Raw genomic sequence first — 17712 nt, 5'->3', positions numbered from 1 at the left:
CGACTGCGCCACCCAGGCGCCCCTAAGTTGCACATCTTTTTGTATGCTTATTTGCTATGTGTACATCCTCTTTGGTGATATGTCTCTTCATGTCTTTTGCCCATGTTCTAATTGGATTGTTTGCATTTTACTGGCGAGTTTTGAGAGTTCTTTATATATTCTAGCTTGTTGTCAAGTAGGTGTTTTGCAAATACTGTATCCCACTCTGTAGCTTGTCTTTTCATCCTCATAACAATCTTTCTCAGAGTACAAATTTTTAACTTTGATGAAGTCCAATTTATCAAATTTTCCTTTAATGAATTGTGCCTGTGTCATCAAGTTTAACAGTGTTTTGCCGAGCCCTAGACCCCAAAGTTATGGTCATGTGATTTTTCTTCTTTAGCATGTTAATATGATGGAATGCATTGATTTTTGAATATTGAACCAGCCAGTATCCATGAAATAAATCACACTTATTCATAGCATAGAATTCTTTTTATATATTAATTCTAATTACTAATATTTTGTTAAGGATTTTTGCTTCTATATGCATGAGGAAAATTGGTCTTTAGCTTTCTTTTTTATGTGTGGTCTTTGTTTGGTTTTGGTATGGAGGTAATATTAGCTTCATAATGAATTGGGAACTGTTCTCTCATCTTCTATTTCCAGATAGAGATTATGTAGCATAGGGTGTTAATTCTTTAAATGTTTGGTAGAATTCTCCAGTGAAATTATCTAGTTCTGAAGATTTCTTTTTTTTGGAGATTTTAAAATTATAAATTTGGCTGCCTTATAGTTGTAGGATTAATGAGATTATCTACTTCATATTGAGTGAGATGGGATACTTTGTGCTTTTCAGAAATTGGTGAATTTTTTTAAGTTTTCAAATTTATGTGAATTTATGTATAAAGTTTTTTGTAGTGTTCTCTTAATATCCATTTGCTATCTGAGGTGTCTGTAGTGATATCCCTTGTTTTGTTCCTAACATTGGTAGTTTGTGTCTTTTATTTTTTTGTCTGTGTCAGTCTAGCTAGAGATTTGTCAATTTTATTGATCTTTCAAAAGCCAACTCCATGCTTAACAGGTTTTTAATTTCTGCTGTTATCTTTATGATTTGTTTCCTTCTGCTTGCTTTGGGTTTATTTTGCTCTTCTTTTTCTAGGTTTTTGAGGTGGAAGTTTAGGTTATTCATTTGAGACTTTTTTTAATGTATGCATTTAGTACTATAAATGTCCCTCTCTGCACTGCATTATCTGTGTCCCATAAATTTTGTCATACTCTATTTTTATTTTCATTCAGGTCTGCGAATTTTTTTATTTCCCTTGAGACTTCCCCTTTGACACATAGATTATTTAAAAGTATGTTGTTTATGGGGCGCCTGGGTGGCGCAGTCGGTTAAGCGTCCAACTTCAGCCAGGTCACGATCTTGCGGTCCGTGAGTTCGAGCCCCGCGTCGGCTCTGGGCTGATGGCTCAGAGCTGGAGCCTGCTTCCGATTCTGTGTCTCCCTCTCTCTCTGCCCCTCCCCCGTTCATGCTCTGTCTCTCTCTGTCCCAAAAATAAATTAAAAAAAAAACGTTGAAAAAAAATTAAAAAAAAAAATAAAAGTATGTTGTTTACTTTACAAATGTTTGGAAATTTTCCTATTATCTTTCTGTAACAGATTTCTGGTGTGATTCCATTGTAATCAGAGATCATGCTCTGTACAATTTTACTCTTTTAAATTTGTTGAGGTTTGTTTAATGGCCCAGGATATGGTCTACCTTGGTATATGTTCCATGGGCACTTGAAAAGAACATGCATTCTGTCGTTCAGTAAAAAATGTCGTTCAGTAAAAAATGTCAGTTAGACCTTCCTGGTTAATGGTATTATTGAGTTATTTTATATCCTTGCTGATTTTCTGTCTATTGCTCCATCCTGTTAAGAGAGGGATGTTGAAGTCTCCAACTATAATTATGGATTTGTCTATTTCTCCTTTCACTTCTTTAGTTCTTTTTGTTGTTGTTGCTGCTGTTTGGTGCATACACATTTAGAATTTCTAGGTCATCTTGGTGGATTGATACTTTAATCATTATATAATGCCTTCTCTGTCTCTGGTAATTGTCTTTGCTCTGAAGTTCAGTTTATTTGATATTAATATGACCACTCCTGATTTCCATTGATTAATATTTGATCTTGATATATATTTTTCTACCCTGTTACTTTCAATTTACCTGTAGTTTCAACTCACTTATTTGAAGTGAGTTTATTGTAGACATCATATAGTCTGGTCATATTTTTTAATTCAATCTACTAGTCTTGTCCTTTGGTATATTTAGAGCATTTATATTTGATGTGATTATTGATGTGTTAGAACTTAACTCTATCATTTTATTTTTTGTTGCCTCTGTTTTTCATTTCTGCTTTGTTTTTCCTATTTTTATATGGAATACTTAAACATTTTTTAACATTTCCATTTCTATTTATCTTTGTGATTTCAAGTCTGTCTGTAATAGCTTTTTTAGTAGCTGCACTAAGAATTACATTACGGGGTGCCTGGGTGGCACAGTCGGTTAAGCGTCCGACTTCAGCCAGGTTACGATCTCGCGGTCCGGGAGTTCGAACCCCGCGTCAGGCTCTGGGCTGATGGCTCAGAGCCTGGAGCCTGTTTCCGATTCTGTGTCTCCCTCTCTCTCTGCCCCTCCCCCGTTCATGCTCTGTCTCTCTCTGTCCCAAAAATAAATAAACGTTGAAAAAAAAATTTTTTTTAAAGAATTACATTACATATGCCTAACTTTTCAAAGTCTACTGATGTTGTTACTTTATCAGTTCAAGTATGAAAACTTTACTTACTTTCATGTCCCTTTATCCTCCTCTGTTTATAATATAATTGTATTAACTTTTTCTTATACATACATTTATAGTTATATCAGAGACTTTTATAGTTTTTGCTTCTAATATCAAGCATAATTTGGAAGACTCAAGAGGAGAAGGGAAGCTTATTGCATTCTTATTCTTATGTTGCTTACTGTATTCTTTGCTCCATCTTTTATTGTTTCCCTTCTGTTTAAAGAACTTCCCTTAGCTTCTTGCAATGGTCTGAATGTTTGGGTCCCCCACAAATTCATATACTGAAATCCTAATGCCCCTGTGATGGTATTACATGATGGTGATTAGGTTATGCAGTGGGGTCCTCATGAATGAGATTAATGCCCTTATAAAAGAAGTACAAGAGAGCTACTTTGTCCCTTCCACCATGTGAGAACACAGCAAGAAATAATCAGTGTGTAACCCAGAAGGGGGCTTTCTCCAGACTTCCAGCCTCTAGAACTGTGAGAAATAATTTTGTTGTTTAGAAACCACTAGTCTTGTATTTTGGTATAGCTGCCTGAACCATTGTTTAGGATAGGACTCCAGGAAACAAATTCTCCTAGTTTCCCCTCTTCTGAAGATGTATCAATTTCTCCTTTATTTCTGAAGGATATTTTAACTGGGTATCAGATTCTGGGTTGACAACTTTTTTTTTCAGTACCTTTGTGCTACTTCCTTTTGGTTTTAATGGTTTCTGGTGAGAAATTCATTGTCATTCTCCTTTTTTTCCTCCTTAAAGGTAAGTTGTCATTTTTCCTGGCTGCTTTAGTTTTTAGAAGATTACATAATGTTGTGAAGTTCTATAAATTTATCTTGTAAAGGATTCTCTTAGCTTCTTGAACCTGTAGATTTATGTCTCTTGCCTGATTTGGGGAATTTTTAACCATTATTTCTTTGGGTACTTTTCCAGCCCTACTTCCTTCTCCTCTCCTGGGACTTCAATGATACAAATGCTGTATCTTCTGTTCTAGCCCAATTAATACCTAAGGCTTTCTTTGTTTTCTTTTTTAGTCTCTTTTTTTTCCTCTGTTGTTCTTATTGGGTGATTTACATTATTCTACCTCCCAGTTCACAGATTTTTTTTTCCATTCTCCCCTCCATTCTGCTACTGATTCCATCCACTGAGCTTTTACTTTGGTTATTATATTTTCAGTTCTGAAGTTTCCATTTGGTTCTTTACATCTTTCATTTTGCTGCCATGACTTTTTATTTCTTTGCTGAAGCTTTCTATTTTTTCATTTGTTTCTAAAAGCTTTGTAATTGCTCTTTGAAGCATTTTAATCATGGCTGCTTTAAAATCTTTGTTGTGTAATCTTAACATCTCAGTCATCTTATGTTGGCATCTGTCTTTTTTTCATTTGGTTTGAGATCTTCCTGGTTCTTGGTATGATAAGAGATTTTTTTTATTTGAACTTAGAAAATTTCATTTTATGTTCTAAGACCCTTGCTCTTATTTAAGCCTTCTTTTTCATTTATCTTAGTCTAACACTGCTTCAGCGGGAAAGGAGAGCGCCACCTCATCACTGTCGGGTGGAAGCAGTAATACAGGTTTCCCGCTTGTCCTCCATTGAAACTTGAGGGGAAGAACTCTTTGTTACTGCTAGGGGGGAGTGGTCATTTGAAATCCCCACATGGTCTCCACTAACACTGCAGGGAGGGAAGGTTGTTACTGGCCAATAGTAATGAAAGTCCCAGTTTCTTCCCTGGCTTCTCTGACAACACCCCAGTGGGAGTATTGTGGCACCTTTTTACAGCCTCAGAAGGGTAAAATTCTAGGCTCCCCACTTAGCTTTTGTTAATGTGGGTAGGACCAAAGTTTTTTCTTTGGTATTTTGCTGAGGTAGAATGGCTATCGTCTAAAAGTTTTCTTTTTTCTAGGCTGCTCCTTTCCTGGTCTTTTTGCCAATAACAGTCTTTTATTAGGGCTTTTTTTTTTTGTCTGCACTTGGTCTGTCTGGCTTGCTAGCATCTTAGCTCCAAGTCTGGGATTTTGTAGCTAAAAGAAAACTCAGAGAATTCACCACCATGTTGTTCCTTGAGTTGTGAGGTCCTAGCTAGTTGCCTTCTTCTCCCCATCTTTCAGAGTCATCTCATGTTTGTTTTATACATAATGCTCAGGATTTTTAGTTGTATTTAGCAGAGGTATAGGGAAAGTACATCCACTTTCTCAGAAACAGAAGTCTTTATATTATTAGTTTTATGATTAGTGGAGCTCTTCTTCATGTAACATCAAAATATGTAAACAAGCTGATTTTTTTTCCAAAGTAAAAAAGGAGAAAATTTAAGTAATTCTGTTGTTTCATCCTTAAATACCACCAAAAGCCCAACTACTAAGGTTAATTTGTCCCATTGTCAAAGAATGTCATCCCAATCAATCAGCATAATTATTTATTTTACTAGTGGCCCAGTTTTTCTTCCTGTGCATTTACCAACAGTGTACAGTGGCAAGAGTGTTCTGTGCGTGACACAGAAATATATTCTTTTTTTTTTTCAATGTTTATTTTATTTTTGGGACAGAGGGAGACAGAGCATGAACGGGGGAGGGGCAGAGAGAGAGGGAGACACAGAATCGGAAACAGGCTCCAGGCTCTGAGCCATCAGCCCAGAGCCTGAACACAGAAATATATTCTTGATTAAAGGAGAAAGTAGAGAGAAAAGTTTGATCTCTTTTGAGTTTTAAAAAAATCCAGTACTAGAAATAAAAAATAACAGGCATTTACTGGACATCGCCCATATTTAAGGCATGGAAGACACAAAGATTAAAACAAAACAAAACAAAAATTACAAACTATTAAATCAGTAAAATGGAATCAAGTAATTGTGATTCAGTGTGATGGGAATACAGAAAAGGCATGAATAATTATGAATACAGATTTTAGTGAAGGAATTCACATAAATAGCACTTAAGCTGGGTTGGGAAGGATTCTTCACTCAATACTCACCACCTGCCTGCTTTATACTAGGCTCCTTGGTGATGGCTGCAGAATGAATGGTATTTTGACAGTGATGGGGAAATGGATGGCATGAGTGGAAGGGTAGGCCTTCTAGTGATAGGGATAATTCAAACCAACACATAAAAATGTGGAGTGCCAAATAAAACTTATTAAAACAACTATAAGCAGTGCTGTTTGAAAACTCATTAAATTTGGAAACACTAAATAATAACAGTGTTATTAGCTAACTTTCAGTCATTCTTTCTATGTGCCAGTTACCATTGCTAAGTGATTTATATGAAGCATTTTATTTAATCCTATCAACCCTATTCAGTGGGTATTATTACCATTAGCCCTCCTTTACAGATGAGGAGACCAAGGCTTAGAAAAATAAGTAACATATCTATAATCATACAGTTAGAAAATAAGGGAGCCAGGATTCAACCTAAAGCAATTTGAATAAAGAGTCTTTATTTAAGCCACTACATAGCAGGCAATAAATTATGGAATTTAGCAAAGCACTTACAAATGCTTACCTTGGGGTTTTCATACACATGAATGTTGTTTTACAGATGTAGATGGCATGCACCTGGGCAAAAAAGTCAGCATCCCCAGAGACATCATGTTGGAAGAATTATCCCACCTCAGTAACCGTGGTGCCAGACTATTTAAGATGCGACAAAGAAGATCTGATAAATACACATTTGAAAATTTCCAGTATGAATCTAAAGCACAAATAAATGTAGGTATAACCTGATCATGTGGTATCTAAATAAATGGGCAGCATTTCTAAGTGTATATGTATCACTAGATTCCCAAACAAGTGTTCTACATATTTATTTGACATATTTTCCCATTGATGCTGTTAGACTTTTTTTTCTCATGATAATAAATAGTTGAGGTGAATAAACAAAAGAAGCATTGTATATGTTATGAGTATCTTTTTAGTTCAGTAGGGACACTGCAAACCTGTAAATTTGGCACTGAAAAGCTGGTCTGCTCACTAAGAGGAGGGAGAGGGAGTGGAGGTTGGTGTAACTAAAAGTTTCCATGGTCTTATCACTGCTAGTTAAATGCTTGGGATGGGAACACTTCCAAAGCACACAGCACTCCACAAAGTAAGTATAAGCATTTTATTGGCTGAGTACATCCTGGCACTGAAACGTGCCTGAGGACTACAGACACAGTTGAGCTCCTCTCACTCAAAGCATTTATTCCACATTGTGTAGGGAAGTCTGATTCCTATTAACAAACCAAGGTAGACAAAACTCTTCAGGCAAAAGTTTCCCTCAGCTTAAAGTTAATAAACAAATGAACAAACTAATGACTTAAATTATGTTTTATGTATTATATTAATATTACATTACTCATATATTTATATTATGTGTGTATATATATATATATATACATATTTATTATATTATATATATTTTAAATGTCCTTATGAACACAATATATTCTATGGGGAGATTATAGAGGAAGAAGTTCATAGTAGGAAAACAACTAGTTTTGGGAAAATGGCTTTAAAAATAAAATACCAGTCATGAAGAATCAAAAAGGAATAAAGCATTGGTTCTAAATTTGAAGAAGTAGTGGAGACTACAATAAATACGTTTTATTTCCTAAAGGTTTCTTCCTGTAACTATGGGAAGTCTGTAAGTTTACTTGTGCATTTCAACCCAAACATTTGCCAGCTGCCCCCACTAATAAGTTGTTTTGAACGGACATCTCACATCTTTACAACAAATAGACTGGTTTCACTGAGATCTTTTATTGTAATTACTAAAATACATTACAGAACTAACATCCACACCCACAAACACTAAAATTTTATTCATTCCTGAAATTTCTATTTCCCTGGTTAACAATAAATGTGAGGGGACTTCTTAAATAAAATAATTTCTTTTTCACATTAATGAGCATCATTTAACATCCATGGATTAAGTCTAGTTATAACTATGAATTTGGTTAGACATCAAATCTTACTGAACTATAATGTTTACATTTGTGAGGGATGATTTTTCACTTGAAGTCATGGATAAATATAATGTTATGTTACCCTATAATTATGTCCAGTATCTACATCCAAAAATGTGGCTAATACAGCGTGAGCCTAAAATAATCCCTATCACAGCTGATGATGTCTAACTATATAATCATATTCTTTCATTAATGACAACAGAGGAGCAGCTTTAAAGAGTAGTATAAAATGAGGTGGCTTAAGGAAATTCTTTGAAAAGCCATCTACAAGTCTAGGCACCTGAATAAATGAATAAATCCAGTTTTCATAACTTATACTTACATCTCTAAGTCCATGCCTTAACTACAACTCTGGAGGAAGGCACAATGAGTTTTTAAATGTCTTTATGAACACAATATATTCTTTCATCACTAGTATCTCAAATTACTGACAACATCCTGTGGCCAAATGTTTTGATTATACATAAAAGGTAAGAATATGCCTTGATAGTTTTTCACTATTCCTAAAAGGTTGAACATTAAATAAATAAAATAGTCTGTAACAAGCATATTGAAATAAACAATCCAATGCCAATAAGTAACTTAGAGCAATAAACAATAATAACGTATGCAATGAACTAGTATGTCATTGAGTTACATAACCCACTCCAAAGTCTGTTGAAATCTACTCTCTCTTTTTTCTAAATGAGGAAAGTAATGTTCAAGGAAGTATATTAATTTATCTTAAGCAACACTATAATAAATAAGATTGAAATCCAGCTCTCAGAATTTTAGAATTCTTGGCACTGACACTTATCATGGTGTAATTAAAGGAAACTGGGCTGGAAACCAGAAGACCAGGGTTCCGTCCTGGCTGTCCCACAAGCTGTGCAATTTTGAGTCCACTTAAAAGTTTTTTTAGCTTTCCTGGACCTCTTTTCTCATTTAGAAAATAAGAGAATGGACTAAAATGTTCTCTAAAGTGCCTTCTTTAATGATCTGTATTTAATTCTAAAAATGACCTGCATAATAAATCATTGAGGAAGAGAGAGTGAACCACATTATATAATGATATATTTGCTTAATCAAGGCACTAGATTGCAACTTGGAGCAAGCCTTGTTAATATGATGGGAATTTAAAAACAATATTAGGCTCAGGTCTATTTCCATTCATTTATTTATACTTTGGCAAATATTTAGTGAATGTCTACTGTGTTCTAGATACTATGCTGGGAACTCATAGATAAATAAATACAGCCTTTGTGTAGTGAAGAAGAAACAAAGTAATATTGAAAGAAAACAGCTATTACTTATAATCTACTTCTTGAATCATCTTTATATGATTTATATCACATTTTCCTAATTTATTAACTACATTTTCTGGAATGAGCTTTTACTTTTACTGGTTCCCTCAAGCAATAAATATTGTCAAAATAATTATTTAACTCTATATAAATGTCTTATTTTATTATAATCTTTAGGACATCATTAGATGAAAATATAAGCCAACTCCCTGGTAATTTAATGCCATTTGTCCAAATTCTAAGTACCATTTTAAAAATGAAAAAGCTAACGGCAGCTTTGAGCTTACTCTACTGCTAAGAAACCGTCAGAATTAAGCCACACAAACCTTATGACATAAATAACAACAGAAAATGTGCTGTCTTGAAAAGAAATGAAAATACACTCCTTGCTACAAAGCCAATTTTGAAACCCTAGTTCATGAATTGATCAAATTCTTACACCAGTAGGCAAAAACTGAAATGGATGAAGAAAACAAGCATTTAAGGAAAAATAAAATAGAAGAATGATTCATGATAATTAAAATTAACTTCTATAAATCATTATAAAATGATATTGAGGAAAACAATCTCCATTTTATGGTGAAGACTACATATGTTTTTGGTAACTATGGACTTTTTAAAATCCTTAGAAATCTTAAATAATAGTGGGGAAAGGGGAAGTGTACAATAAAAAATAATTCTGAAATAAGATCAAACTAAATATACTGAGATTCCTAACATATTTATTTTGTGCAAAAAATAACTTCTATGTATTTGGCAAAAATTATAGAAACATGTTTTTTAAAAAAGACCTTTTATTTCTATTGATATTTCAACAGACATCATGTAATAGATATTATCCATGTGTTTATAACTTCTATGTTTATGACCCGTAAGATACTGCTCTAGTTTTACTTTGTTTAGGGTCAACTTAACTGAAATAAAAAGAAACAGATTTTCATTTATCTTTTCAACTTCTCCTGAAGGGAATCACACAGGATGGAACTCTGTAATTTAAGGCTTATATCATAACTAAAGTAAGTTGCTACTCAACTATTATTAGGCTTTCTTTGTATATTTAACGATGACACTAGAGGTACTGGATGTCGCCTGATAATTAATGACCAGCTAGACACAGTTGATTTTCCTGTTCAATAATCCCCAGGAAGAAGTCTTCAAAGAACATCAGTATTATGATTCTTAAATTACCGTAGGTAGAATGGTTTGCAAGTTTAGGTGAAATGTATCTCATGGACAAATTTCAGGTACTTAGAAAAAGAATTCTAAATTCATGATGTTCCTATATTTATCTCAGTTGGCTTTTTATTTATAATTAAAGTTTTGAGAGGTGATGTAGGTTCAGAAGTGAGAAAAGATACCAGTCTAGTCTAGACTTAAATGTCTAACACTTAAGATAATTGCTACATTCAAAAAGCTAAATACTGATATTTCTGAGTATAGCATTATTCTAGTCTTTAGAAATTGTTCCTTGTTGCCTATGGAATAAAATGCCAACTCTTCTGCTCAGTAATCAAGACTCTGTGCTCACCTAATAAACATTATCTCTCATGTCTTTGCTCCTTTCCACAAGCCAGCTTCCCATTGGCAATATGTGCCCTATTCATTTCCACAGCAGCTTTATCCACGGTGTTGCAGAGAGTAAGGTGAATGTAAAAGGCACCTGGAGAGTGGCTGTGGGTGGGGAAAGCCTGAAAACAAAGATAAAGTTTTTTTAATTACTAAAGTGTAAAATTATTTTTCACCACATCACCTTAGAAATACATGTAAAAGTGAAAAAGCATTTAAAAATGTTTTCTGCTTCTGTCACATAAAGTCAAAATTGGCTTTTATTTGCTATGCTCTTCACTAAATTTTTCTTTCTAAAGTTAAAAAATATGACTAGTTACTTCTTAGATTGGCTTCTTCTTAAAACACACATATTTCTCGTATCAAATTACAACAATGCTTTATTATAGAGATAATGCCTAACCTTGCTTCTGAAAACATCACCTATTACAATGTCTTTTTCTCTGTTAAAATGCAAATTAACTGTTTTTAAAGGTGCTATATTAGTGCCATAGAATAAATCCTAAATTATAATAGTAAAAGAAATTCACCTAAAACTTAAAAGATGAACATCTCTTTTAGGCATTTTACTTCCTAGAAATCCCAGATTCTTCCTTTTATAAATCTATGCAGCTCCAAGTATATTTTTTATACACAACTAGAATTCAAATTTTAGATTAAATTTTTAAACAAGACAAATTAAAGAATATAATTAAATCTCAGTATAAACAAAATAGTAATGTAACTGTGACTAAGCCAAATCTTTGGCCGGTATGCTCTATAATATTAGATTTGTAAAGACCTAAAAATGGAATAGATTCACCTTATAGGGGCTTTGTGAATAGTACATTAAATAATTGATACCAAGCCTTAGACACAGTGTCTGGCACATAGTGAGGCTCAATTAATTATTCAAAAAATTATTTTAATGTTTATTTATTTTTGAGAGAGAGAGAGAGACAGAGGGCAAGCAGGGTAGGAGCAGAGAGATGGAGACAGAGAATCCGAAGCAGGCTCCAGGTTCTAAGTTGTTAGCACAGAGCCCGAGGCCAGGCTCAAACCCATGAATTCAGAGATCATGACCCAAGTGGAAGCCAGATGCTTAACCGACTGAGCCACCCAGGCACCCCTCAATTAATTATTATTAACTGAAGTGTTGTCATATAACGGATCCTAGGTTAGGATCAGTAAAATTTCTCATTCAATAACTTAACCAACTACATATAAATTATTGAAGCCCCAAGAAACAAGAAAGTGTCACTGTATTTAAGTTTTAAATATACAAAGGGAGTCTTGCACATACAGTATCTCCTATTAGTGTGTCCAACATTTTTGAGTTTTCAGCAGAGTTTACTTTTGATCAAATACAGCACAACATTGCCATGCAGAACGGGAAACTGGATGGAAGCAACTTGGAAGGTGGCTCACAACAAGCCCCATTTACTCCTCCCAACACCCCGGATCCACGAAGTCCCCCAAATCCAGAAAACATTGCACCAGGTAACTGTCCCCTTACAGACAATAAATAAAATAAATAGAATAAAATTGGTGTGTACTTAAATATATGACTCAGGTTATTTGGACCCTTTAAGGAATGGTATCTAAATGACATGGCTTTGGTTATCATATGTCTATTTTGTGGTTAAGTTCAATATGAACATAAAGATTTAGTTCTAAGAAGTCATATAAAACATTTCCTATGTTCTTTCAGAAGTTTCGTCGTATTTGTTGGCAATCATCTGTTATATTAAAAATTGAATCACTTGTAATGATATTGACATTCTATTTGTATAGGACTATAGTTTATCAAGTGCTATGATACATATTGTCTTCTTTAATTTCAAAATAACTCTGACACATTTATTACAATCCTCATTGTACAAATTAAGAAACTGAGGTTATGAATGGCTATAAGCTCATATTGACTGATCAAGAATTAAATCCAGACACCAAATTTACAGATGCCTTCTGTAAGGTGACCTTGTGGAGATTGCTTTTATTATTCTCTGCTTTCTTAGAAGACTTTAAATGCAATTCTTTAAGATTGCATATTTGTTTAATATCTTAAAAGAGAACCAAATCCTTATCCAGTCAGTGTATGCTATTTAGAAATTCTGTTAGATTTTGAAATACTAAATCTATCACAAAAATTATCTATTTAGACAACATCTTTTCAAAATAATTGATGGCAAGTACCTTCAAGTATTTCCTCAAGAGAATGTATAGATTTTTTAAAGGTTCAAATACTTTTATCTTGAAATTAGCAATACTTATGTCATATTTTTATAAACAGTAAATTTAGGAAAAGTAATTCTAGAATTCTCCTCAAACAACAGCAATAGTTTTTGAAAATATGGAAGTAAAGCAACTGTATCATATTTAATCTTACTTAAAAGTAAACTGAATGCCAGTCATTGATGACCTTAGATTTACTGACACTCTTATTGAACACCACAATGAGAAAAAGTATTGATATATACAATAAAATAACACTGAAGGAGACCAAATACACAATTAGAATGCATAGAATTCTGAAGTAAAGTATCGTGATAAAGTTCTTAGTTTTCCAGTAGCCTTTTTCATGGTAGGAAAGCAGGTAACAGATTTACATATACAGCATTAAGCACACAGGAGAAAAACAAGCTTCAGAATCGGACAGACCTGGGTTCAGCCTCCTAGCTCCTTCCATCCCCGCCTATTTTAAGATTGTGCTGGGAAATAAAGTAAATCTCTTTGAATCTCAGTTCCCACAATCTGTAAAATAAGGAAAACAAATCTCACTGCACAGGGCTGTGAGAATTAAGTTTGATAAGTATAGTCCCAAACATATAATAAAGTATGGTAGTCCTCCTTTTCCACGGGAATATGCCCGAGACCCCAGCGGGTTCCTGAAACTGTGGACAGTAGTGAATTCTATGTACACAATGTTTTTTTTCTATACGTACATACTTACTATAAAGTTGAATTTATAAATTAGGCACAGTAAGAGATTAACAACAACAATAATAAAGTAGAACAATTATAACAATATACTATAATGAAACATATGTGAATGTGGTCTCCGTCTCTCTTTCAAAATATCTTATTATTCTGTACTCTCCTGTCTTCTTGTGATGATGTGAGATAATTAAATGTTGCATGGGGAGGTGTAGTGAGGTGAGTGAAGCAGGCCTTGTGTTAGGCTACTATTGACTTTCTGACCACGTATCAGAAGGAGGAGCACCCGCTTGGGGACAGGACAGGACCATGATAACTGCCTTTAACTGACACCGCAGAAAGTGAAACAAAGGATAAGTGGGGTACCATTGTACTTAGCTAAAGTTAATCCTTTCCTTATCAACTTTATATCCTTAAAACATAATAGAATACATACATCTTATTTTAGCTCCAACCACCATGTGGTAACTACTTGCCTTCTAATGTTTGGAGTGTTTTTTTGTTTATTTTTTTTAAATAGCAAAGAGAAGACATATAGAAAGGCTTATGTTGGTTCAATCCAGTACTCTCAGCACGAAGTTAGAACTTTTATTATGTGGTCATCTTTATAAACTATGTAATTACAAAGGGAATAAAAAAAAATTCATCTCTACCCTCAAGGAATTCATGCATAGGGAGACAGGAAAAAGTTCACATTATATTTGTGGTCTCACTTTGCCTCTGCATATATAATTCAATATCATATATGCATTTTATTTGTTTCAAAATAAATGAAATATATATACGAATATATAAATATAAATAAATATAAAGAGAAAGTTTAAAAGTATAAACTCATAGAGCTCTTTAAATCTATATATCCAATTATTAAATATTAGGAAATGTCTATGTAACACAGACTAAGAAAAGGAGGATTTTGGAGGTTATCAGATAGTTTGTCCTGAAGCAAGAGTAATGGATCCTTCCTCCTTGGTTGATAATTGAGGAAGCAAACTTCAGTTTATCCTAATTTAGCAAAAAAAATTTATTAGTTAACATGCCATGTATCTAAAATCTAACTTTTCTCAAACATGAATCAATAAGAGTATTACAGTGCCATAATACTGCAGGAATTAAGTTCCTTTGAACTGAAATGTTATCTTAAAGACATTATTTTAAAATCAAACAAGAAATTTTATCGTGTAGCATTGCTGAAATGTAATGTATCTGAGAACTTAAACATATGCAAATTCTTTCCTATAAATCAGCACATCAGAAAAGTTATTAGTTAATTCTATTTATAAAAAGAAATTGGGAAACTTGGAATATTAAAAAAATGTGAAAAGATTAGACCCCTTGTCATCCCTCAATGTAACAAAGGTTATAAAACCTTTAAAATTATTATAAACATGATGTAGAAACTTCAAAAGTATCCTGAGCAAAGTTGGTTAGGAATAAAATACACTAGAATGTATACTAGAATTATAGTTATGTGATCATTATGTTTATTGGTGGAAAAATACTGAGACAAAATACACACAGATAAAATAACTGTATTGGGGTAGTGGGATTTCAAGGAATTTTTAAAAATATAAAATTATAAAATTTCCAGTTTCTAGATGGCTGACATTTGATCACTTTTAGGAAAGGAAGAGGACATTAAAATGTAATAGTTATGATAATGGAGTTAGGTTTACAATACAAATGCAAAATGCCAGGAAAGTAACTCTCCTTTTCTGAGGGAGACAGGAAAGGCTAGATAGAAGAGGTAACTTCAAGCTAAGGCTTAAAATAGGAATTTGCAGGTGGCAAGAATTAGAAAAACATTCCAGGCACAGGGAACTAATGGAACAAGTAGGGAATCATATGGGGACACAACAAGCTTCAGGTAGAGTGGACCCAAGTTCTGGAGCATTAAAGGGACAAGAGAATGGCAGGACATTACCCTGGATGGGGCTAGGGCCACATGTGCAATGCTAAGTAATTTAGACTTTTGTCATGGGGAGCCATCTTAGCACCCTGAGAAAGGGAAGTCAGTGACAGGATCAGGTTTTCCAGTTAGAAAGGTCAGTCAGGCAGCAGTGTGGGACATGGGGGAAGGGTTGGGATCTAAAGGATTAGTATGAAGGCTATTGTGAAAGCCCAGGCAAGAGATGGTCAAGGCTTAAACCAAGGCAGTGGTAACAAAAATGAAGAAGATAGAGGGAATTTTCTAGAGCAAGGTTTCCCAATGTTCTTTTTGCAAATCCCTTCCCTAAGACTTGTAAGCCATACTTGAGACTTACCAAAATCAAATCTCTGGAGGGAAGAGCCCACTATCCACATTTTAAATATGTGCCCAAAGTTATTCAGCAACAAAGTTTAAGAGCCACTATTTTAGAAGTCCTTAAAAAGCACAGATGGTAATACTTAGAGATTTGTTGTGGGAATGAGGGAAAGTTTAGCATAATGCTTCTGTCTTGGGCATCTGAAGGTAGTGATAGCATTAAGGTAACCAGTATAGAAGAAGAAGCTAAATATATTAGAAATAGGCACACATAGGTCTAGACAGGTTATAAAGGATGGCAGGGGAATATTTGTTTGGACAAATGTAATGGGTGGTTGAACAGAAAGTCTTGGGGATTTAAAAATGTGCAATCATCAATATGTAGGCTACAAAGCCATGAATATAAATGGAATTTTTTTAGGCAGCATGTATAATATAAGAAAAGAGCTTTGAGTAACTAAGTGGCAAGCAGAAAAAAAGATTATTAGAAGAGATTATCATGAGATACTGGAGGCAATCAGAAGAAAATTAATAGTGCAAACAAATAACTGCAAGATTTGTTGGAGGAGATAAACTCTTTAGTGTAACGAAAGGATAGGTGTGATTTGACAGAAGAAAATAGAAAACATTTTAGAGAAGAGAATCAGAGAAACTTAAAAAAGTAAGAGTGACCAAATGGTAAAGGGTTTGACAGTGGAAAAGAGAATCATGCAAACGACACAATGAGGTAGTATGGTAGTGTAGATGGAGAGTACACAGCTGTCTTTGAATAACTTGAAGAATGTCACTTGATGCATGTGAACATGATTTAAAGTTTATGCCAGAAATTCGTGTGATTTTTAAACGGCACTTAAAAAAATTTCCAGCTCCCGCGAGAAGTTGAGGAAGTGAGACCGGAAGCAGAAAAGTTACCTAAGAAATCTTGAGGAACAAAGTAATCATGGGATGGTCTTCTCAGGGAATAAGATCAGGGTCTGACTAAGACAGTGAAAACAAATTACTTAACCGTTCTGAAGCTTAAACGGTTTGCAGATCACTCAGCGATTTAAGATAGACAAGACCTAAGTATTACCTCTAATGAATCAGCTCCCAGAGGAGGGAGGTTTTATCTTCATGGCTATTTCCCCAGCACTTGAACCACAGTAGGCACTCAATATATATAATTTTAACTTAATTCATTCACTGTGGTAACTAAAGCCTACTATAAATTAATGTAAGGGAAACAACTTTTTAAAATTAAATGAATCGTTTCATTGAACAAATACATACTAAAGATAATCAAGAAAGAAATAACTGTATGATTTGGTATAATTAAATGTTGACAAAAGTGGTTTCTTCTGAAAATTCCACAAATTTAAAGGGGTTAAAAATGTCTTACAGTTTCAGACTGTTGTCTGAGAGATCATAAAAAGGATGCATTCTTCGTAAATTCACCCCCGCTTGAAAAATTAAACATGGTAAAATGTTAGGTGGAGTTCTGTAATCCTAGGCACTCTGTGTTTATTTATTCTTGCTATATTTTTCCAAAGGATATTCTGGACCACTGAAGGAAATTCCTCCTGAAAAGTTCAACACCACGGCTGTCCCTAAGTACTATCAGTCTCCCTGGGAACAAGCCATTAGCGGTGATCCGGAGCTTTTAGAGGCTTTATACCCTAAATTTTTCAAGCCTGAAGGAAAGGCAGAACTGCCTGATTACAGGAGCTTTAACAGGTAATCCAATTATCCTGGGTGACGCTGTTGGCGTGTAACACCAAGGCTTTTATATCATGGTATGGAGAACTGAATTTTCTGGTAGAAAAACAAATTTTCTTTTAAGAAGAGACTCAAAATGGCAATATAGGGTAACTCCTAAGCCTAGGCAAGGACTCATTTTTGCAATATTATTAATATGGCAAATCTTGGTTTTTTAGTATAAAAATGAAGGCAGTGATTCAGAAACTATCACTGTTACAACATCA

At 34.0% G+C, this 17712-nt stretch overlaps 1 protein-coding gene across 2 annotated transcripts in view; it reads left to right on the top strand.

Annotated features, from left to right (window-relative positions):
- MYOZ2 (myozenin 2) overlaps positions 1-17712 on the top strand; it is a 42636-nt gene that overhangs the window by 10798 nt on the left and 14126 nt on the right. For both annotated transcript variants that reach the window (XM_047856945.1, XM_047856946.1), the window contains exons 3-5: positions 6334-6503; positions 11940-12069; positions 17281-17464. In XM_047856945.1, the coding sequence (XP_047712901.1) occupies positions 6334-6503; positions 11940-12069; positions 17281-17464 (484 nt within the window). The remainder of the gene's footprint in view (positions 1-6333; positions 6504-11939; positions 12070-17280; positions 17465-17712) is intronic.

The sequence above is a fragment of the Prionailurus viverrinus genome, chromosome B1 (assembly GCF_022837055.1).
Source record: "Prionailurus viverrinus isolate Anna chromosome B1, UM_Priviv_1.0, whole genome shotgun sequence".
NCBI lineage: Eukaryota > Metazoa > Chordata > Mammalia > Carnivora > Felidae > Prionailurus > Prionailurus viverrinus.
This window is presented reverse-complemented; position numbering and strand designations above follow the sequence as displayed.